General features: G+C 48.7%; 1 protein-coding gene across 5 annotated transcripts in view; it reads left to right on the top strand.

Moving 5' to 3' along the window:
• Positions 1-22,778, top strand: part of CTIF (cap binding complex dependent translation initiation factor) — a 291,774-nt gene that overhangs the window by 77,573 nt on the left and 191,423 nt on the right. For 4 of the 5 annotated variants that reach the window (XM_049620100.1, XM_049620099.1, XM_049620098.1 and 1 more), the window contains exon 3: positions 13,317-13,388. The exons of the other annotated variant lie outside the window; for it this stretch is intronic. In XM_049620100.1, coding sequence (XP_049476057.1) covers positions 13,317-13,388 — 72 coding nt within the window. The remainder of the gene's footprint in view (positions 1-13,316; positions 13,389-22,778) is intronic. 5 annotated transcript variants of the gene reach the window in all.

The raw sequence follows: 22,778 nt of genomic DNA, 5'->3' as shown, positions 1-22,778 counted from the left end.
GTCCACATCTGCAGGGGCTTTGAAACAGATGTTTGTTGTGAAGCAGCGTGGAAAACACGGCCACTTGTAACATCTGATGCATTCCTTAAGCTTTGTGTTCTCTGATGTTCCCTGCAAGAATGCAAAACCTGGCAGGGTCCTGGGATCTGCTTGTGAGGCGCTGGCCAAGGAGGGACATTTTAATCCCACTCCCACCAAACCTGCTCCCATACACCCACAAAGACAGCTGGGGTGCAGACTCCAGAGGAAGGGGCAGCTGTGGACAACTCTAAGTAAGGCTGGGGTTAGATGTGTTTATATAACACGCTTCTTTAAAAAAAAATAAAGTCTCTGTTGACACAACTTTGTGGGAAGTCTTTCTGCTAGAGCACTTTTGCTTGTTTTTATTTAACCTGATGACTATTTTAAATGGAAGCCAACCCCCCCCCCCAAAAAAAAAACCCTCAGAATGTCTCCATCGGCCTGTCTGAAGTGGTATTTTGATGTTTCTGGAAGAGGAAAATTGTTAAGAATCTTGGAAACCTTGAGAAAACTTGAGAGAATAGAGAATCATGTTGCTTTTCAGTTGGTGAGATCATTTTTTTAAGATCTGAGAGATGACGGTTGACAGAAGAAAATACCTCATGATGCTTGTACAGTTGTGTTCTCCCCACCCCTTCTTTTTAAAAAATTTTTTAATGTTTATTTATTTTTGAGAGAGACAGAGCATGAGCAGGGGAAGGACAGAGAGAGAGGGAGACACAGAATCCAAAGCAGGCTCCAGGCTCTGAGCTGTTAGCACAGAGCCCGATGCAGGGCTCAGACTCATAAGCCATGAGATCATGACCTGAGCCGAAGTCAGATGCTTAACCGACTGAGCCACCCAGGCACCCCTTTCCCCACACCTTCTTTAGCAACAACTAGGGAGAAGGATGGATGCATGGATGGATGGATGGATGGATGGATGGATGGATGGAAAGAAGGAAGGATGAATGAATGGAAAGAGAGAAAGAGAGAGAGACATAGATAGGGCCAGTAAGCTTCCTTTTCTTTACATGCATAGCCAAGAGAATGTTTGTTCTAAGTTTCCCAGCACTTTTGGGATACCATATTTAAAATCACATGCCCTCCCCCCCACAACTACCATACACACATTTCAGGAGTGTCTGCCCTCCAGTGGATTCCAAGTCCACAAAGGCACATCCTGGAAGTTGTCCTCACTCTGTCCTTGGGAGAAGGGAGGATTATAATCCTATTCTGCAGGAGAGAAGATTGGGGTACAGAGGTGGGAAGTGACCAAACCACACTGTTTGGTGGTAGCTTCCCTACCCACTTCTGGTTTCCTGCTGGTGCAGGCTGTCACTAACAGGCTGTTGGGTGATTAAGATCTGCTTCCCCTATGGAATGAGTATTAGGACTCTAAATCTCATTGACCATTAGCCTGTTTTTTTAAATTTTTTTTAATGTTTATTTTTGAGAGAGATTGAGATTAATTTTGGAGAGATTAAATTCCTCCTCGAGAGGGGAAGGGCCAGACAGAGAGGGAGGCACAGAATCTGAAGCAGGCTCCAGGCTCCGAGCTGTCGGCACAGAGCCTGACGCGGGGCTCGAGCTCACGAACCACGAGATCGTGACCTGAGCCGAAGTCGGACACTTAACCGACTGAGCCACCCAGGTGACCCTACCATTACCCTTTTGTGGAAGAGATTGGGATGTTACTAAGTGGGAAATGTTTGGCACTTCCTGAAGTTAGTGGACGGTCTAGTGGACCATCATAAAGCTTCAAAGCAGTTTTCATCACACCAGGAGCTTGGACAAATATTGATGTACAAGCCCCACCTAAAGTTCAGTTGAATGAGGAGGAGCTTGGACATTGGCCTTCTTATAAGCCCCCACTTGACTCTGAAGCCCTGATGAGGCTGACAGCCATGACCATGGGTGGGACATGTCTGTCTCCCTTCCCCATCCTTCCATGGCCACCTGCCTTGAGCTCCACCGTTGGATGGATAGAATGTAGAGACGTTGTAAAGAGCAGATACATTGAATGAAAGCGTATTTCCAATAAATTCTGTTAACAGGTCAATTGAAGAACAAGTGAGGGTGGAAATAACTTCTTAACGGTCCTTTTTGATGTCGTCAGGCACTTGGAGGTCCTGGGTTTTGTGTGAAATGCGAAGTGTCCTTACCAAGAGCGAGGCAACTGTGCAGGTGTAAAGAGTGGGATGCAGATACTCAGACTGGTGTGGCATCTCTCACTCACGGTGGTTTTCCTTCTCTTTCTCTTCGTGTTTTTCCTTCATCCTGCCTTCCCCGTGCGCTGTTCCGTCATCCCCCTTTTATCCCATTCCTTCATTCCCTCCTGCCCTTTGAATCCTCTCCCGTGCCCTCTTTACTCATAGGAGGAAGCACTCAATGGTGGACCACCCATGCAAAGCTTAACTGAAGAAGTGAGTTTGAGGGACATCGTGGGATGTTTGTGCATGGGGGACTCATTTAATTAGCGACGCGATTTATTTCTAATTACACAAGTACTATACGCGGACGTTCTCATGGTACACAAGAATTCTAACATTAGCAACAAAGTCTCCCTTAGCTACCACCTCATTTCAGTGCCTGATGAATGAGTTAACTTCATCACCTTTTTTTAATGCTTTTGCCAACACACACACACACACACACACACACACACACACACGCAGGCTTATAGAAATACATTATTTCAAAGTCATAAGTCATAGCCAGTGAATATGTTGGTCAGTAACCTACATCTTTCACCTCGCCGTATGCCTTAGGGGTTCTACGAGCCCTTCTACATCTGCTCTGTTCTGTTTAACGGCTATACAGTAGTCCACAGTATGGATGTCCCATACTTTAACAATCACCTATTGATGGGAATTCAGGTTAACTTCTCAATTTTCCCCTGGAGACGTTAGAGACGTCCGTGAGTATTATCGAACATGGGCATATGAAAGTGTTTATGTGGGTAGATGCTGAGAAGAAGAATCAAGTTTAATAGCTGTTGCCAAATCGTTTTCTACGATGTTCTGTTTTCACACCACCACCAGCGTATTGGGACAAATCATCTTTTGGCATCTTAATTTGCATTTTCTTAATTTCTAGTGAGGTTGCTCTTCAGTCTGATTACCAGTCATTTCTTAGGAAGTTAAAAATTTTACTTTACTTTTAATATTTGTTCATGTTGATTTATTTTTGAGAGAGAGAGAGAAAGAGCGAGCTTCTGTGGGAGAGGGGTGGGGTGGGGGGGGACAGAGAATCCGAAGCGGGCTCTGCGCTGACAGCAGAGAGCCCGATGCAGGGCCCAAACCCTCAAACCAAACTGTGAGGTCATGACCTGAGCCCAAGTAAGACGCTTACCCAACTGAGCCACCCCTACAATTACATTTTACTTTTTTTTTTTTATGTTTATTTATTTTTGAGAGAGACAGAGACAGAATGCGAGTGGGTTGGGGCAGAGAGAGAGGGAGGCACAGAATCCGAAGCAGGCTCCAGGCTCTGAGCTGTCAGCACAGAGTCTGACGCGGGGCTTGAACTCACAAGCTATGAGATCATGACCTGAGCCGAAGTCGGACGCTCAACCGACTGAGCCACCCAGGCACCCCTATATTTTACTTTTAAAGCAACAACTGGAAAAATAGAGATAATCAGAAAATAGACGAAGAAGCCCACCATAACTTTACGACAAAATCTAATGTCATTTTTATGTATTATTTTTTCCTTTATATACCTTTTATGAAATTGAACTTCTAGCATACATATAATTTTTAGCTTACTTGTTTAGTTAGCATGATCTCCTAAACGTCATTTGGCGGTTCGGCCTAAAGTATCATCATTTCAACCTGCTCTTTTTCTGCCAGTCACTGTCGGCTAAATAGTGAAGTATAATTAGAGCTAACACTTGTTCGTTCAAGCCCTGGTCTAGGTTCTGGGGAGAAACTCAAGAACAGAATGGACCATAATCCTTGACCCCAACCCCTAGCCCTTCTTCTCAAGTGAGGAAAGACAGAAGGCAGACACCTGAGTGGGGCAGGAGACGGGGTGGTGCTGGGCTTCCCCGGTGGCTCACTTAGACTTTTGGGCAAAGATTTGAAGAAGGTGAGAGAATGAGCCCGCCTGGGAAGCAGTGTTGCAGGCAGAGGGAATGTGATGGCACAGCGCTGGTGGGGGAGGGTGCCCTGCTTGGAGGAACAGCCTGTGGACCGATCTGGCTGGAGCAAAGTGAGCAAGGGGGAGGGTCCTAGAAGAGCCAGATCTGGAGGGCCCTCAGAGGACTCTGGCCTTTTCTCTAGTGACACTGGGCAGACGCTAGAGGGTTTTGAGCAGAGGTTGGGCGTGATGTGACTAGTTAAATAGGATCACTCGGGATGCTGTGTGGAGAATAAGCTATGGCAAGGGGAGGGGTCAGAAGAGGAGGCCGGGGGACCAGGAAGCCATGTGGTTGGTCCAGGCAAAAGGTGATAGTGACTTGGAGCAGTGGGATCACCGTGCAGGTGCTAAGAAGTGGTCAGATACTTGTTATACTTTAAAGGTACAGATAATGTGATTTTCTTTTTTTTTTTTTAAGTTGATTTATTTATTTTGAGAGAGAGAGAGAAAGCACCAGCAGGGGGAGAGGCAGAGAGAGAGAGAATCCCAAGCAGGCTCCGTGCTGTCAGTGAAGAACCCGATGGGGGGCTTGAACTCCTGGACCGTGAGATCATGACCTGAGCCAAAGTCAAGAGTCGGACACCTACCTGACAATGATTCCTATCATGGTGCCCGAATAATAGGATTTTCTACTGCACAGCCCTGAAGATTTTAGCCTGAGCAGATGGAGGGATAGACTTTGCAGACCTGAGATACGGGAAACCCTGGAGGAGTAGCTTTGGGGCACAAAGCTCGAGAGTTCAGTTTTGGGACGTGAAAGGTTTAACGTAGCATTAATGTCTCCGTGCTGATGAAGCAGGGAGATGTGGAAAGGCGGCGTTCAGAGGAAAGGAATGACCCGGAGACTTAAACGTCTGTCAGTAGTAGCATATGGATGGCATTTTGAGCCGAGAGTGAGGGGGCTTAGAGAAGAGGGTCCAGCATTGAGCTCTAGGAGTCTAAATAGACCAGCAGTAACTAACAAAGGACACCGAAGCCTGTCCAAGTTAACTCATTTACTCTTCACAACAATTCCGTGAAGGTATTGTTATTGTTGCCTGCTTAGGGGGCGGGGGAGAAACTGAGGCACAGAGAAGTTGCATAAGCTGCCCAAGGTCACACAGGAAGTGTGTGGTCAGTCTGAGGTTTGAACCGGGTGGTCTTACTCCGGTTGCCATACACTTAACCCCCCTACCGTTGCTAGTTTCTGTTAGTTATTACAGGTGGGGGAGTTGCGTCTTAGGAATAAAGTGGCTCATCCAAGGTCATAGAGTAACTGATAGAGCGGGAATAGGAACTCAAGATTCACTGCCTCAAGAACTCAAGCTCCTAATCACTACATTATGCTGCCTCTACAACACAAAAGTTGGGGATTTTTTTTTCTTTTTTTTTAAGATAGGACCAAAAAAGGCTTTCTTCCTCTCTCGAATCTCAGGTCTCGGACAGCACCTCCTTCCCCTTACACACAAGGCTTTTCTGGAGCATCACGTGGATGGAGAATGGGCTCTCAGCCAGCGTGTGCCCCCACCTCGCCTTCTTCTTTTTCCCCTCCTAGTCAGTGAGCCCGTGTGCCCAGCGTAAAGGAAGCGGTTGAACTTGCTCCTGGCTTTGAGAAGCTCAGTCTTTAGGCCAGTGGGATTCTGCTGCTGGCTGTCCCATGCCTGAGCTCCGTGAGGAAGTCTCGTCCCCTTTCTGGGCATTGCAAGAAAGTAGTGGCTCCCACGTGACTTTCAAATTGCTCTCTGGGTGGTCCTGCCACCCCCTTGGTTAAAAAGCCCTGGATAAGATGACTTTTTCAATGAGTTTTTACTTTGAAATAAGTTCAGATGTAAATAAAAATGACAGTGATACTACAAAGAGTCCCTGTATATCTTTCACCCGGAATAGCCAATCGTTAATATTTTCCAGCATTTGCTTTCTATCTCTCTTCTCTCAGGGTGAGAGAAAGAGACAGAGAGGGAGGGAGGGAGAGATTCTATAAAGAGATTTTTCTGATTTATTTGAGAGTAAGTTGTAGATTCCCCTTGATTCCTCAACACTTCAGTGTGTGTTTTCTAAGAACGAGGACATTCTCTTACATAATCATAGTACAGGAAATAAACATTGAAACAGTATTATTATTTAATCTGTATTTAATCTTCTATTTCACCAGTTTTCCCAATTATACCCTTTATAGCCAAAAAAAAAAAAAAAAATTCTAGGTTCCTTAAAAATTAAGCATAGAATTACCATGTGATCCAGCAATTCCACTCCTGGATATATAGTCGAAGGAATTGAAAGCACGGACTTGAGCAGATATTTGCACGCCCGTATTCCTAGCAGCATTATTCACAATAGCCTAAAGGTGGATAGCCAAGCGTCCATCAGTAGATGAATAGATCAACAAAATGTGGTCTATCCATACAATGAACTAGGATTGAAGCTTAAGGAAATAAAGGAAATCCTATGACATTTGCAACCTGGGTGAATCTTGAGGACTTCATGCTTAGTGAAATAAACCATATCCAACAGGACAAATACTGTACGATTCCACTTCTGTGAGGCATTAGACTAGTAAAGTCCACAGAGAATGGAAGCGGAATGGGAAAGTGGCGGTTAGCTAGGAGGACAGGGGCCTGGGGAGTTAGTGTTTGATGGGGACGGAGTCTTAGTTCGGGAGGATGATAAAACTCTGGAGGTGGATGGTGGTGACAGTTGCACAATGATGTGAATGTGCTTAATGCCGCTGAATTCTACTCTTAAACATGGTTAAAATGGTAAATTTTATGTTCTGTGTATTTTACTACAATTAAAAAAATGCTGGTTCAGTGTCGAATCCAAGATCACACATTACATTTAGTATCCAACATTTTTATTGGCTCTTTGAATTAAAAGCTGCTTATGCCTGTACTCATTCTGCCACTTTTTGGCTGTGTCACTCTGGGCAAGCTATGCTACGCCTCAGATTCCATATTTGCAATGTGGGCATAATGAACGTGCCTAGATCTCCATGAAAAATAAATGTTACTCTACGTAGTCGGCTTAGAACAGTGCCTAGATGTAAATGAAATCTTTATATATTCTGGCAAATTATTCTCGTTGTATGTGCTGCAAATTGTCTCTCACTTGGCTTTCATCTTGGTCTTGATTTCTTTTGTCACACAGAAGTTTTAGATTTTGATGTAGTTTAAAACCTGTTTCTTGGAGGCTGATCAACTTGGAAGGTGCTGTTGATGGATAGCGTGGGGCAGACCCAGCGTAATTTTTCCTCAATTTCCTCCAGTTGTCTCGATCCTGGTGTTTACGGATCGTCTCTCCTTTCCCCTGCCTTGAAACGCTATCCTTATCATTATATAATCTACAGCCTAAATTCCCATTCATACATCTGTTTGTTCATGGATGCGGTTTTATCGATTATCTCTTTGTCTCATCCTGTACCGAGTCAACTTGCCGGTTTGGCTCTAGCCTGGTAATCTCCTTGGATGTCGGGAAGTACAACCCCTGGGGGGACTTTGTACCATTGAGAAGTGGGGTGGTTCATGTTTAGCACCCTCAGCCTCCCCCACTGTGCTCAGTGGTTCCCCCATCTTCCACCAAGTCTGCTCCTAAAATACTATCCCCTTTGGGGCGCAAATGACAGAGAATTGATTTTAATTGTTTTTGAATTGTGAGATAATTCAAATGTGCTGAGAAGAGCAAAGAATAATAGAATAAGCATCTCTTCTGAGTATAGAATAAACATCTGTACTCCCCTGTTTATTACATCTTAACGCTGTGCCATTTGTGTTTCTGCTTTGTAAAGTAAGAAATGAATTATAGCAGGGGGCGCCTGGGTGGCTCAGTTGGTTAAGCGTCCGACTTCGGCTCAGGTCATGACCTCACGGTTCGTGGGTTCGAACCCCGTGTGGGGCTCTGTGCTGACAGCTCAGAGCCTGGAGCCTGCTTCGGATTCTGTGTCTCCCTCTCTCTCTTCCCCTCCCCTGCTTGTGCTCTGTCTCTGTCTCTGTCTCTGTCTCTGTCTCTCTCTTTCAAAAATAAATAAACGTTAAAAAAAATTAATTATAGCAGCCACAGTGGAAGCCCTACGCCACCACTCATGAATTCGATGTTCATCGTTTCCATTTATAAAAATTTCCCACTTTTCCTGCCTCTTCACATTCAATGACCTTTTCAGAAGTACACCATCTCTTCCCGCAGAGGACTTGCTTCTAGCTGTAAACCAGTTTACCTTGAAGGAGAAACTCTCTAGTGTTGGAATCAGGCATGTGGTGGGACAGATGAGAGTGCTTTGAGGTGGGGGCCCTTGTCTCCATTCTGGAATCATCTTCTACAGATAAGGACAAGTTCAGGGAAGGTCTATATCTGGAGACTTTTGTAGACAATGGCTCCAAAAAGGGGAAGGGGAGACAGGGGGTGGGGGCTGCAGACTAAGAGCAGTCCCAGCAGAGGTGGGGAGGAGCTTTGGAGTCGAGGAGGGAGAGTTCCCAAGGGGCTTTCGGACCAGGGAAGGAACCCTCATCCCAACTGGGCACCGGAGAGCAGCAGCAGAGAAGAGGTCCCTGGGGCTGCTGCTTCCTCAGGGGTGGGAGGTGGGAGCCTCACAAGCTCAGTGGGTACAGCTTTGTGGGATAAGTGTAGGGATTCACACTTAATTCTTCCCCCAGGGGTCAGGAAAGCTGCACACAGCTGGACCACAGTCCCCTCTCCAATAGCTTCGCCCAGGGGCCTGCCTGTATCCAGCCCCGGCTGGGTCTCTGGGGTGGGTTTCTGCAGACTTGACCATCTTGCTCTCGTTCACACAGATCAGCCCCTCTGCTTGCTGCCTGTCTGTACCATGCTCTCAGACTCCCTTCATTTCCGTCTCAGCCTCGACTACCAGTGGAAACCCGAACGCTGGACTCTAGCCTCCTCGCCTGCTTTCCCCCTGCACTTCCCCCACCCCACCGCCCCCCGGGCTAGTTAGCCTTCCCTAACACAGCTCTGATGATGCCCTCCCCTACTAGGGTCGCTCCCCCCTCTTCTGACCCTGTCTACCCAGAAAAGGTCTCTGACTGCCTTGGCCAGAGAGTCATGCTTGTTGAGATCTGCCTCTGCGCTGGCCGGTGTTCCCCCACCTGCGTCCACACCCGGGCTCACGCTTCTCTGGGAATCCCCACTTGCCCATTTGCCTTCCCTGCACCCACCCCAGCCCCCTGCCAAGGGCACAGTCTTCCCTTGGACATCTCCCCTCACCTGTGAAGGAAGGTGCGTGTTGCCGGTCCCACACTGAAAGCACCCAGGAAATGCTTCTGGTTGGCAGATACTAAGTTAAGGATGACTTTGACAAAGCAGGGCCATCTCACAGGAGCTTGGAACTGCTCTGGGAAAGCCCAGCCAGGGGTGAGGTTGCATCTGGAAGTGGGTGAAGCCCCAGCCTTCTCTCTGCTTGCTTCTCCCTGCATGGAGGCTCCCTTCCCTGCCTTGCCGAGCCCAGGAGGAGGTGCGCCCACCCACGAATCACTGTTCTGGGATGTCACATCAGTGCTGTGCAGCTGGGGGTGAAGCGTTTGGGACACCTGGAAAGGGGGGTGGGAGACTTTCTCTGCGAGGTTGTCCCAGGATGGAATGAGGGGTGCGTGATCTCCCCCGCCAGTAGTCTCGCTGCATGTCTTGGCCATCCCCTACCCTGTTGGCCAGGCCCCGACCAGGAAAGGAGGAACCGCTGCAAGTATATAAAGGAGAGGGATTACATTCACAGTAGTTTGAACATTTTATGCAAATATATACATGCATTTGTGTGTATGCATTATTCAAAAATACGTGTGTATATGTACATATATGTATTACTTCTTATTCTGAAATTATTTTAGTTAAACTTAGGATAGAGCTGTAAAAATAGTATAGGGTCAGGGAGCCTGGGTGGCTCAGTCGGTTAAGCATCCGACGTCAGCTCAGGTCATGATCTCGCGGTTCGTGGGTTCGAGCCCCGCGTCGGGCTCTGCGCTGACAGCTCAGAGCCTGGAGCCTGCTTCAGATTCTGTGTGTGTGTCTCTCTCTCTCCACCCCTCTCTTGCTCTTAAAAATAAATAAACATTAAAAATTTTTTTTTAAATAGTATTGGGTATTCCCATGCACCTGTCCAGCTTACCCTAATATGAACACCTTTTATAACCATAGTCCCATAATGAGAACTAAGGACGTAACATTGGCATAATGAGATTTTATTACAGATTTCACCAGTTTTCCCGCGAATGACCTTTTTCTGTTCCAAGATCCGAATTTGCATCCAGCTGTCAGGTCTCCTTATTCTCCTCCAATCCGTGACACTTCCTGGGTCTCGTCTTCTATGACCTTGACTTGAGGAGTACTGGTTACTTATTGCATAGAAAGCTCATCTGTTTGGGTTTCCTGATGTTTCCTCCCGGTGAGATTGAGGTTGTGCGTTTTTGGCAAGAACAGCTCACAAGTGATGTGCCCTTTTCAGCACATCACGCTGGGGCGTCCATGATGGTGATGTGCTTTGTGATGGCCAATGTTATCCCTTCATCTCTTGGTTAAGGTGGTATCAGATGGAGTCCTCATTTCCCTTCCTATAATTAATTAATAAATATAATATACTTACACTAATAATCAGTATAATTAATGAATATCTTGGGAGGAGATGCTTTGCGACTGCAAGTATCCAGAGAGAGAGGATTTAATCCAGGCAGTTGGTTACCCAGATGACAAAGGAGCTGAGAAGCTAAACAACCCGAGATCAGCAATGGCAAGAAGCCAACGCCACCTCCAGCCCTGAGTCACAAAAGGAGGAGATGGTGTTGCCAGCCCAGGGGTCAGGGTCATGCACAGAAGGCCTACCTGGTGAGGTCTGGAGCCATGAAGGAGACCCAAGTCCCTGCTGGTAGTGCCGTCCGAGGCATAGAAAGAGGGGGGAGGCGCCTTGGTTTCTCCCTGTTTCCTGTCTCCCAGGGGCCAAGCCCAGATGGAAGCCAGCTGACCCAGGAGCCTGGGAATTGCAGTCTGCAGGGGTCAGCCCCTCTGGGGTGCAGAGCAGAGATGAGCCAGACGTGGACGTGAGGGCCCCCTTGCTCAGGAATGCTGCCCCGCCGTTTCCCTTGAGCTGTGCCATCCAGGGATAGCCATGAGTCACATGTGTCTGAAGCACCTGAAATGTGGCCTGGTCCAATCTGACGTGTGCTCTAAGTAGGTTTCAAAAACTTGGTGTGGAAAGAAGAATATAAAAAAAATCTCATTAGTAATGTTTTATGTGAATTACCTGTTGAAGTGATCATATTTTGGATATATTGAGGTAAATGAAACATTATTTAATTTAACCTTTCTTTTTCATTTTTTTTTGAGAGAGAGAGAGAGAGAAAGAGCATGAGCACAAGTGTGCGAAAGGGAGAGACAGAGGGCAGAGGGGGAGGGAGAGAGACAGAGAATCTTAAGCAGGTTCCATACCCAGCACTGAACCCAACATGGGGCACGACTTCGAGATCGTGACCTGAGCCGATCAAGAGTCAGAGGCTTAACCAACTGAGCCGCTACTGTGTCCCTAGCAGCCATATTTCAAAAAGGAAAAGGTGAGGGGTACCTGGGTGGCTCAGTCAGTTAAGTACTCCACTCTTGATTTCAGCTCAGGTCACGATCTCATGGCGGTGGGACCCAGCCCTGCCTACGTTGGGCTCCATGCTGACAGCATGGAGCCTGCTTGGGATTCTCTCTCTCTCTCTGTCTCTCTCACTGTCTCTCTGTCTCTCCCTCTCTCCCTCTCTGCCCCTCCCCCACTTGTGCATTCACTCACACAGTCTCTCTCTCTCTCTCTCAACATAAATAAACATTAAAAAAAATAAAATATGGCTGCTAGATCACTTAAATTACGTCTGAGACTCCTGTTTGTAGTTCTCGTATTATTTCATTTGGATAGCGCTGCCCTAGAGTATACTTGGACCGGCCTGTGTCATCAGCGCTGTAACCATGCCCTTGACCCACAGTCAGGAGGGCACGGCCGGCTGAGGTTTTACGAAACCGTGACTGCACTGGCCTTGAGCCATTCACACTCACAGTTTTGACCAAGTGTGCCAAACAGAAATACCGGGCTCCTCTGCTTTTTAGGTAGCACACAGGGTGCCGGTCAAGGTCAATGTTCAACATTAACCTAAGAAGCTAGTTTTATTGTGTAGCACAATAATAAAAACACCACCATACAGGGGCGCCTGGGTGGCTCAGTCGGTTAAGCGGCCGACTTCGGCTCAGGTCATGATCTCGTGGTCCATGAGTTCGAGCCCCGCGTCGAGCTCTGAGCTGACAGCTCAGAGCCTGGAGCCTGTTTCAGATTCTGTGTCTCCCTCTCTCTGACCCTCCCCCGTTCATGCTTTGTCTCTCTCTGTCTCAAAAATAAATAAACGTTAAAAAAAAAAAAAAAAAAACACCACCATACAGCTAGATGGCACCTTACAGAAGAAAAGCTGTACCGTTACTACTGCTTCGTATCTAGACAGTGTTTTTATAAGTTTATAGAAGTCGTTCCTTTCAACCCTGCAGTCACCCAGCCTTGCTGGCCCCGTTTTATAGATGACGCAATGAAGCCTGGGAGACCCATGAGTTTCAGGAACTCTCAGACTTGAGGGGCGTTAAAATGCAGAAGGTCAGTCTCACCCAACTGATTCAGAGGGTGGAGGGTGGGGCCCAGGGACCCCCATGCAGCACGTTTTGGGGAATTTCACGCAAGTGGTTGTCAGACCACACTTTGGGGCACCCCAGGTCTCTGAGCTCTTGAGGGGTGAGTGCTGGGACTGGGCTGGAGCTGGGTATCTGGGAAGATCCACACGTATATGCCTCACCTCCAGCTCTAACGTTGACACTGTGGACGGCTGGCATGGCTAAAGCCAGGTCGGGCGGTCAGATGAGGTGCTGCTTGTTCAAAACACAGTTACCCCGTGTCATGCGTGGTTGACCCCGGAACGCGGCTGGGTCTTGATCACTCTGGGGAGTTTAGCTGAAGGGGAGTAACTTTGCCTGCCCCAAGCATACGCCAGAGAGGGTCACCGCAAGGTGGAATTTGGAGATGCCAGCGTGCACCTGCGGGTAGGGAAGGATTTGCCGCTGAAAATGGTCAAGCAGGATTTTATCCTGACCCTACTGCTGAAGAGCAGGGCCATACCTGGAGGGCCCGGATAGGGTGAGGACGAGCCTGTGTGTCCAGCCATCACTGACCACCCCTTTCTCCCCTGCAGTGGACAACGGACTGCAGTGAACAGCTGGACAGCAGCTGTTCCTTCTCCCGAGGGCGAGCCCCCGCACAGCAGGTAGGGAACCCGCTCTGTGCTCCTTTGGGGGATTGTAATGTGTCTTGTCTGTCTGGGTTCCTGGGCTGGCCTGTGATGGCTCTCCTGGGAAGTGGTGATGTGGAGAGAGCAGGAAACAGGAGAGAGGAGGGTACAGTCTGCTCTCCGGAAAGTTCTCCCTGAACCGCCAGCCCACAGCGAAGCACCCCCCTCCTCAGAATACATAGGTTCCTAAGATTTTTTTTTTTCTTGTAAGAGTTTTTTCATCACTAGATGATGTTTGCGTCAACATCTGCAAACAAGCGCATGCCCGTTGGGAGGAGAGTGGATAAGTGATACGTGGAATGGTATAAGTAACAGCGTGAATGAACTTGGAGGCTCACACATCAGCGCTGGGAATGGATCCCACAAACAGGGGAACCCCTAGGGTTATGGTGCTGGTCACTTGAGATCGCTTCTGCTCCAGGTGTGCAGAGGACCCGGAGGGGCAGAATGTGGGGATAAGGTGTCAGCACCTGGTCCATTCCCCCCGCCCCAGCCCTCCAGCTTGCTGGACCTGGCTGGAACCTGCTGTTTCCCTCCCTGCTGCTTGCCTGTGAGATCCCCTGGGGGGTAACCACACAGGTGTGGGCTATGCGGCCTGGAAGGACGAAGTGGCAGTGCTGGTGACCCCCAGGCCCTGTGTACCCTCTAGGTGTCCAGCCGTTTTTACCGATACCTCATTCCTACCTATGGGAAACCGTGGGATTAGAGGCCAAAAAAACCCTCCATCCCCAACCGTCAGCCCAGCCTCACACTCTGTCTGTCCAGACAGATAAATGGGGAGCCTTTCTGGGCTCCTGCATTCACTTGCTCTGAATTTCAAAGCAGCTTCATTCACACGTTGCCCTGGACCCACTTGTTTGTGTCCGACGTCTGTCCCATGGCACTGGTTAAATCAACTCCTCTCTATTCTGTCCTAAGGGAAGATGGTCAGTGCCCTCCGTTCCCGATCTTTCTTAGGTGGCAGGGCTTTTTACACCATGGTGTGTGGGGATAGCTTCCTTCTCACGCTATAAGTTGTTTGTGTGTGTTTCATTGTTTCTCGGCTAGGAGGCCATTAACAAGAACCCTGGGGTGAGGTTGTGGGTAGGGGAGGAGGCACGAGACCCAGGTTCTCCTATTTGCTCTGCCACAAACTTGGTAGGAATTCTTTTCATCCTCAGCTTCCTCGTATAACAGTCGGGAAACTCAATGGCCTCTGAGGGTCCTTCGCTTCTCCATGCCATTTTGTAACTGAGGTCCACGGAGGTATAATGACCTGACCAAGCTGGGACTTGAACCCAGGTCTCTCACTGTACCCTTCCCCCATTTGGCCATTTACCTTGCCTTACTGTAGTAGGTGTCCTTCTATGGAGGACTTTTATCCTTGTCACTAGACTGCCAGCGCTGGGTCAGGGACCCCGTGTTATCCTTGCTGAATCCCTAAGGCCTAAGTGCCCTTAAGGCCTGGCACATCAGGAGCACCATTTGCCAGTTACCCTGGGGTTTCCTACATGAAGATTCCCTTAACCCTTCAGCAGCAGAAGTGGGCTTGGATCTGGGGACTCAAGGACCAGATAAAGGGTTCCAGGGAACAGTTGAAGTTCTTGGATGGGGGACACAAGCAGCTGATAAATGAGAGTCCAAAAAGCTAGCTCTCTGTTATTTTGTCAGTAGGTGCCTCGTTCTGGAATCTTCCAGAATCTTCTCCCCCCCCCCCCCCCACCGTATCACCTTTTGTGGGCCCCCTTTTGCCACTGATTCCCTCTGGTCTTATTCCCGTCACTCCCAACAGGATTCAAAGGGGCTGAGAATGGCTCGTGCTCCTGCTTGCCTCCCTCATCCTGTGCCGTCCTTTCATGGCCAGGTTCATGCCCCTGGGGGATGGTGGGTGGGGAGTTGGCCAGATGACAGGCTGATGGAGCAAGGCTGGGGGCCTGTGGGACTGGGCACCCTGGCACCACAAGCACCAGCTGACCCCCATTCCCACCTTTGGGGAGCAGCTTAGCAGTCAGCTTGGGGTAGGCAGGGTTAGACAAAATGAAATGCAACAGAATTTAAAGAAGAAATTGTAAAATGTTCATGTTAGACTTTTTCTTGGCAGGTGGAACTGAGACATAGGTTCATTGTGGAGGAAGAGCCCCAGGAAGGTGGAGATGGGGTCTGGTTAATACAAATCTGTCTCACTTCCCTGATGTGCCCAGAGGACGAGGCCTTTTGGGGAGGGCTCTCCTGCAAGTCATGGGGCCATCGGCCCTGCCACCGCCCCCATGTAGTGTCCCTCCATCTGATCATCTCAGAGGGAGGAAGGGTGGAGGGGAGAAGCAGAAGAACAGCCAGGGCACTGAGACAACCACGGCCTCAGCCACCTGAGGATTCAGGTGTGTGTCTTGTGGGTTGTCGGGATCAGCTGTGGTGAAAGAGAAGGCTACTTTGCCTGAGTCCTGGGGAGGCTGCACCCCACGCTTTGTGAAGCTGCTTAGATCCAAGGAAGACTTCAAGGGTGTTTGTGGAGGGGTTTCCTACAGATTCATCAGCCAGGGGGTGTTTGTAGAGGCTTGGTGCTAAGCCCTGGGTTCACCTGAAGCATGGCCTCTGCCTTCAAGGGCCTTACCATACAGTTAGAAGGACAAGATACATAGTGTAAAGGACAAGACATGCTCAGGGCAGGAGACATAGGGGTCCAAAGGGTGGCCCGACCTCGGGTGTCACAGTTAAGGAACCTAGGTGGGGTGAGCAGGGAAGGTGGGACTGAGCCAGACCCCCTGGATGGAAGGCCACATTTTGCACTCCGGCGCTGCATGCCTAGTAGATGGAGAGGCACGAGTCTGATTGAAATAATGTCTTCTTGGTTCAGTGGTGAAAGACCTGACTGACATGAGTGATTCAATTAATTTAGGGTACAAACAGTAGCGTGGTGTAAACAAGGTGGAAATTTCTCTCTCTCTCGCCACCAGCCCGGGTGGGTATTTGGGATTGGCATGGCAGCTCAACGGTGTCAGGGCAGTCTCCTTCCTTCTCATTGCTCTGCCTGCTCTAGAGCATTGCCTTTGTCCTCAGTGGCCCATGCTGGTTCATGTCCGTGCTCCTGCCAGTGGGAGTCCTGCCCAGGACCCCAGGAGCCTTGGACTTCCCCTCATGAAGTAGACATCTTCTGATGCCCTCAGGTGGAGGGATCAAAGCTGGACGGCATCCCAGGTGACTGTGTTACAAGGAAAGCCCTTAGCTACACTGTCCTAAAGTAACTCCCTGATGGAGGGGGAACCAGGGAGCTGCCATTGAAGGGTGCATTTGCTGGGTGCAGCTCTGATGGGTGCATGGGTACATCCTTCAAAGCTCCCTTAATCCTGGTCCACCAGGTGCAGAAGCACTGCCCCCCAGCTCTTAAGAACCCCTACCAGCCCCATGAGCCTCCCCACTGTTCTCACTGCCCCCTCTCATCCACACAGACACCCTCCCTCAAATTCATGTTATAATCAAGCTGTTCCACCTACATCTGCCTATCCCCTCAGGCAGCTGGTCAACCTTGAGATGCGTCCTAGGGCTGCCTCTACATCCTTGACCACCCCTGGCCCAGGGCTTTACACCTAGTAGTAGCTCAATTAAGACTCCTGAGACTACACTGAGTTGGCACAGGCCCAGTCCATGCAGTCAGTCCCTGGTGGGGCCAATTGCTCTGGCCACACCAATTTTGCTGTTTCTAAGGTCGTTGGGATAGTGGGGGTGGTTCTGCTACCCCACATTCACCCATGGGGGAGAATTTCAGGAGGAAACTAAAGGTACTTGGAGATGGGGGTGGCTGGCTGAGTGGGTGTTCCACCTTGGCCACACGGGCCCAGGAAAGTGGGGTCGGCAGGAGGATGCTGAGATTCTGTGTTCTGCCCAGGAAGCTCTGGATGGCGGGTCACAAACCGTGTCCTGAATGTGTAGCCCAGGTGTAGGCATCATTTGGGGATTAGCATGCACTGAGATTATATTTTGTTATTTCAACTAATGCAAGGAGGAGATGGGAAAAACCATTGCCTTTTCTGACCCCTTTCAGAGGCACAACGTGGGGGTAGCCTAGGGTGGGTTAGGTCCCATGAAATGGGAGGGAGGGGCTCAGAGGAGAATGGGCTACAGATAGGCCTGAAGAGGCTTGTTCAACTGCCTGCAATTGGGATTTGGCTGTATTGGGGATTATTCAGCATCCTGGCAGCCTCTTTCCAAGAGACCTCATCCAACACCTAGTCACTGAGTTAGGAAGTTGCAATAGTTTCCAGCTTTTCACTGTAGTAGGGGAATCATGGTGGAGATGATTTGCAGGAAAGTAGCTGATGTGAGAGTGTGCAACCTGGTGCATTTAGAAAATGTCTCAAGGTACCAGCATGGGATTTAGCATTCAGGGAAGAAAGCCAAAGGCATATGAGAGTTTGTATGAGGTCAGGAGCTAGCAGCTCTTGTCTGCCTGCACAGAAGTGCCAAGGAAAGAAAATGAATGTGTACAACAGCAGCAGAGCCTCTGATTAGTCCTTGAGAAGGACTTCCTCACTGAGGAATTTATTGGCCCGTGGTGTTGGCTGTAGAACAAGGTGATGGAATCTTCACTGGGATCCTCATGGCACCCCTCCTTATCAGGCGGGTTCATGCCGAGCCCCGGGAAAGGTGTGGGTGTGTTAGAAGTGGCGTCTTTGAGTCCTGGCTGTTGGCCTGGATCCCACATTTCCTGGAATGACGAGAGAAAGGCACTTTCCCTCTGGTATCATGATGCCTGGTAGCACGTTGAAGCCTCAGGAAGGAGTGCAAAGAGCCTTTGTCCCAAGGGCCAGGAGAACCAGATGTGGACCCAGGTGTAGCACACATTTCAGTGCCTCTTCTGCAAAATGATAGACTTCTCTGAACCTCTCTGGAAATCTCTTTCATTGTTCCTGGGTCTCCAGAAATGAGCAATTGGATGCAAATAGCTGCTAAAAGCAGCAGCAAGTGTGGGTTTTCCTGATTTCTCCACTGTCCCCTTACTCTCCCTAATACCTGTGCCAACCTGTGGCCAGGTTTCTTCTAGGGGCCAACACTGACTCTGATCCAAGAGATGGCCAGTGGTAGGCAGAGGTGAGCCTCAAATACACAGCTTACCTCTGACCCACAGGAAAGGGGAGAAGGAGTTTTCTGCCAGTTATCTTGCTGCCCTCCAGTAATTATAGTATTTGGTCCAGTGCCAATTAAACTCATGAGCACAAATGATATCTTAGTAGAAGTGCCTAGATTTTTACTCAGCTTCTGTGGATATTTAAGAAATGTGTTCATGGCACTGCTCTCTATTTAGTTAGTATTTCTTGAGTATCTGCTGGGATCTTGGCAGACACATATAAGCTGGAGCCTTTGGGCTCACTGCCTGTCTGTACAGTAGAGGCCAGTTCACATGGAAAGGGCTGAAGGCACCCAGTGAAGTCCCTCAAAGACATGTCCTGACCACAGATTCTGCAGTCATTCCCAAGAGTGGTCCTTCTGGTCTCTGTAAGTAGAGAGATGCTTTGCAGGACATGAGACCTGATCTGTGCCTTCAGGAATGGTTAGGATGTTTGACCAGAGAAAAGAGGGGGAAGAGAAGAAATGGTGTTCACAAGGCTTGAAGTTAGGTGTAACGTTGGGATGTTAGGGCAGCAGGAGAGAGTACACCTTGAGTGGGCGGTTTGTGTTGGGTATTACAGGAGTGGTAGGAAGGAGGACGGTGGATGTGGAGGTGTCTGTGTGCTCATCTGAGATGCTGGAACTGCTGTCCACCCCTTCCCCTGCTTGTGTACCTTCTATATCTTCCATTTTCTCTCCATTCCATACAGGTAAAGTCTGTCCCTTCACATCAGTCAGGATAGCCTAAGTAATGCTGCAGTAACAAACAACTTTGAGTCTCAGTAACTTTAAACAACCCATTCAGGACCCAGCTTGATGGACCATTTGCCATTTTCACCAGTCACCATGACCGAGGGAAAAGGACCACCGGAGGGTCTTGCACTGCCGAGTCAACACTCCGACCTACATATAATACACATCACTTCCCCTCCTTGCTTGTTGCCCAGAACTGGTCACGTGGCCCTACCCAACCATAAGCACCGTAAAAAGTATCATCCCACTATGAACCGGAATGCGGGGAACCAGAGCTGTTTGGTGACTGGCTCGAGTGATTATCACATGCCCCACCTCTAGTAGAAGCTCACCAGGAGCTGGGGCTGACCTCTTCCAACCACATCAAATCCAGAGCTAAGCAGGTCTCCTGGGAACCCTAAAGACATCACGTGCTCTCAGGATGACAAGGAGCTCAGAGGTCATCTGATCCACCCTCCCACCCTGCAGTGCAGGAACGCCCTCCTGTGGCTGTTGAGTTGCTGGACATTTCCTGAAATGGGGAGCTCACTGCTTCAAAAGGCATCTCAGAACGTCGTCGTGAGGCAGCTCCATTGAGTACAGTCTTCCTCTTTTTTTTTTTTTAATGTTTATTTTTTGAGACAGAAAGAGAGAGAGAGCATGCATATGGTAATGAGGGAGGGGCAGAGAGAGAGACAGAGAGAGAGAGAATCCCAAGCAGGCTTCTCACAGTCAGTGCAGAGCCCGACTCAATCTCAATCTCACGAAGTGTGAGGGCTCAATCTCACGAAGTGTGAGATCATGACCTGAGCCAAAATCAAAGCCAGATGCTTAACCAGCTGAGCCAGCCAGGTGCCCCTACAGTGTCTTTCTTTGGTTCAGCCCCAAACCACCTCTCATAACCCCAGCTGATGGTTTTAGTTTTACTCCCTTTGCCCGTGGCTGTTTCGTTTCTCCCGCAGCAGTCCAGCATGGCCAGTCTGCTTTTTAAGCTAAATACATTAGTTCCTGCAGCTGTTTCCTTTGTCATGGTTTAGTTGCTTCATCCCTCTGTTTATTTATCAGGTCTTTCATGCGTTGATCCAGTCTGCACATCATCTCTGAGGGCTGCCTGTGTGCCTGGCAGCTTGCTGGGAGGCTGGGAGGCAGGAAGCAGGGTGATGAAGTGATGGGCTCAGTCTCTATGTACATAGAGGTTAGAGAGAAAGCAGGCACTTACCCCGCAGTGCTGAGATGTCTGGGACATGACACGATGGTTCTTAGGTCCCGTCCTGTCCTGGGTTACTCTCCTAGGAGCACTATAACTATGATTCTTCCTAATGAGCCTCCCTGAACTGTACACGATCCTGCTGGTGTGATCTGATTCTGCAAACTCTGGTGCTCCCAGCATGAGCCTCTATTTTCTAGAAGATATCACCTGTCCCTGTCCTCGAGGAGCCTTCTGGCTCCAGCTTATCTGGAGGAACTAGGATATAACACTTAAAACAGTGTTGATGGTTGACTTGTAGGGAGAACAGTCAGCAGCCATCCTTGGAGCCCCTGCTGTAAACATTATGAGCCATGTGGCCTAGTGTCTGTCCTCAGAGAACCTGGAGTCTGCTTAAAGAAACAAGACTTTCTCTAGTGCGAAAGCAACAGTCCAGAGCAGTGTGTGAATACAGGGAGGAGTGGGCTGGTATCTACAGGGGAGCTGGCAGCTGGCAGAGGAGGCCACATACACATATACACAGGCAGGAGGGAGGAGGAGCCATGCTGTCATGGTAACGGCACTGGCCTGGGAGCCAGGAGACGTGAGTCCTCACTTCCGTACCTCTGACTTACCATTGGGTCATGGGTGAGACACATCATCTTGCAATAGCCTGATTCCCTCTGAAAAACGAGATGATCTAGACCTAAGACCATCAAAATATATTGTTAAAAATACAGACATAGATTTCTGCCTTGGGGAAGATGGAGTATATATTCTTTTCTATATTCCTCCTGCTGAGTACAACTAAGATCCCGGACATTCTGTATGAAGCAAACGTAAGAAAATTCTGAAAGGTAGAGATAAGAAGGCAGACCAGCTAGGGTTTGGGGGACCTGAGCAAGGACATCGTGGTAACTTTCCTGAGTTTCCTTTTTGCCTCTAACATCCCAGACTTGGGGCTGAAGAAGGAGGTAACCAGGAAATGGCAGTGGACACAGATCTTTTTTTAAGGTACTAATGAAAGTCTGTTGTCTCTAAGCAAAGGTCCAGGCAAAGATATTTTCTATTAAGATAGAAAAGTTTTAGGGGTGCCTGGGTGGCTCAGTTGGTTGAGTGTCCAACACTTGGTTTCAGCTCTGGTAATGATCTCACAGTTTTGTGAGTTTGAGGCCCCCGTTGGGCTTTGTGCTGACAGTGTAGAGCCTGCTTGGGATTCTCTCTGCCCCTCCCCCCACTCACATTGTCTCTGACTCAAAAATAAATAAATAAACTTAAAAAAAGAAAAGTTTTAGACAATTACTTCTCTACTCCAGCCAGATAGCATAGAACAAAGTGCAGCCCCACTCTTGCCCACACCAGCAAAGACCCAGTGGGAGTCTAGACTGCCACCCTCACTGGGTTGTAATGAGCCCTCCCCCTGCCCCCCCAACTAGGATGTTGTCAGAGAAGGCCAGGCAGGCAGCTGGAACTTTTATCCCTGCCAGCTTATACAAAGGGTCCTTGCAACCCCCAAGGTATTATTGGAGGCCATCTGGGAACTGGACTTCACCCCAACTCAGCAGTATTGAGGCGCCCCTCCCCTCCCTACTGGGTTGTGTCAGAGTAAGTTCAATAGAGAGTTGGGACTTCCACTGTTGCCCAGTGGTAATGAGGCCACCTTCATGCATGGTCCCTGGGAGCTGTGGAGTCCTGAAATTCCCATCTCCATGGAGCCGTAACAACAAGTGCTAGCTACCCTGGACTTCTACCTGCAATGGCAGTTGTGAGGCTATACCCTCCCTTTTCCCTGCCAATGTAGCGTCACAAAAAGTCAGTCAAAAACAGAAGATTTAAATATGATTCAGAGTTTCATAACACAACATGAAAGTGTCCCCATTGCAACAAAAAAATCATTTGTCATCCTAAGAACCAGAAATATTTCAAACTAAATGGGAAAAGACAATCAGTAGATGTCACCACTGAGATGAGAAATTGGGCTTTATCAAAATTAAACAGGAAAAACCCTGTTTAGAGAACGAAGAGACAGATGACAGGAAATTTTGCAAAACATGTATCTGACAAAGGACTAGTACTCAGAATATATAAAGAACTCCCCACACTCAACACTTAAAACAATACACTTAGAAAATAGACAAAAGACACAGAGACATTTTTCCCTGAAGAGAGAGGATGTACAGACGGCAAAGAAGCACACAAAGAGATGTTCCACATCTTTTTGTAAGGGAAATGCAAATTAAAGCCCCAATGAGAGATTTCACACCTATCAAAATAGCTAATTAAAATAAATATAGTGACAACACCGAATGCTGGTGAAGATACAGAGACATCGGATCATGCACACATAGCCAGTAGGAGTGCAAAGT

This window comes from Panthera uncia (genome assembly GCF_023721935.1).
Source record: "Panthera uncia isolate 11264 chromosome D3 unlocalized genomic scaffold, Puncia_PCG_1.0 HiC_scaffold_8, whole genome shotgun sequence".
NCBI classification, from domain to species: Eukaryota; Metazoa; Chordata; class Mammalia; order Carnivora; family Felidae; genus Panthera; species Panthera uncia.
The sequence above is the reverse complement of the archived record's forward strand: the minus strand, read 5'-3'. Positions and strand labels throughout refer to the sequence as shown.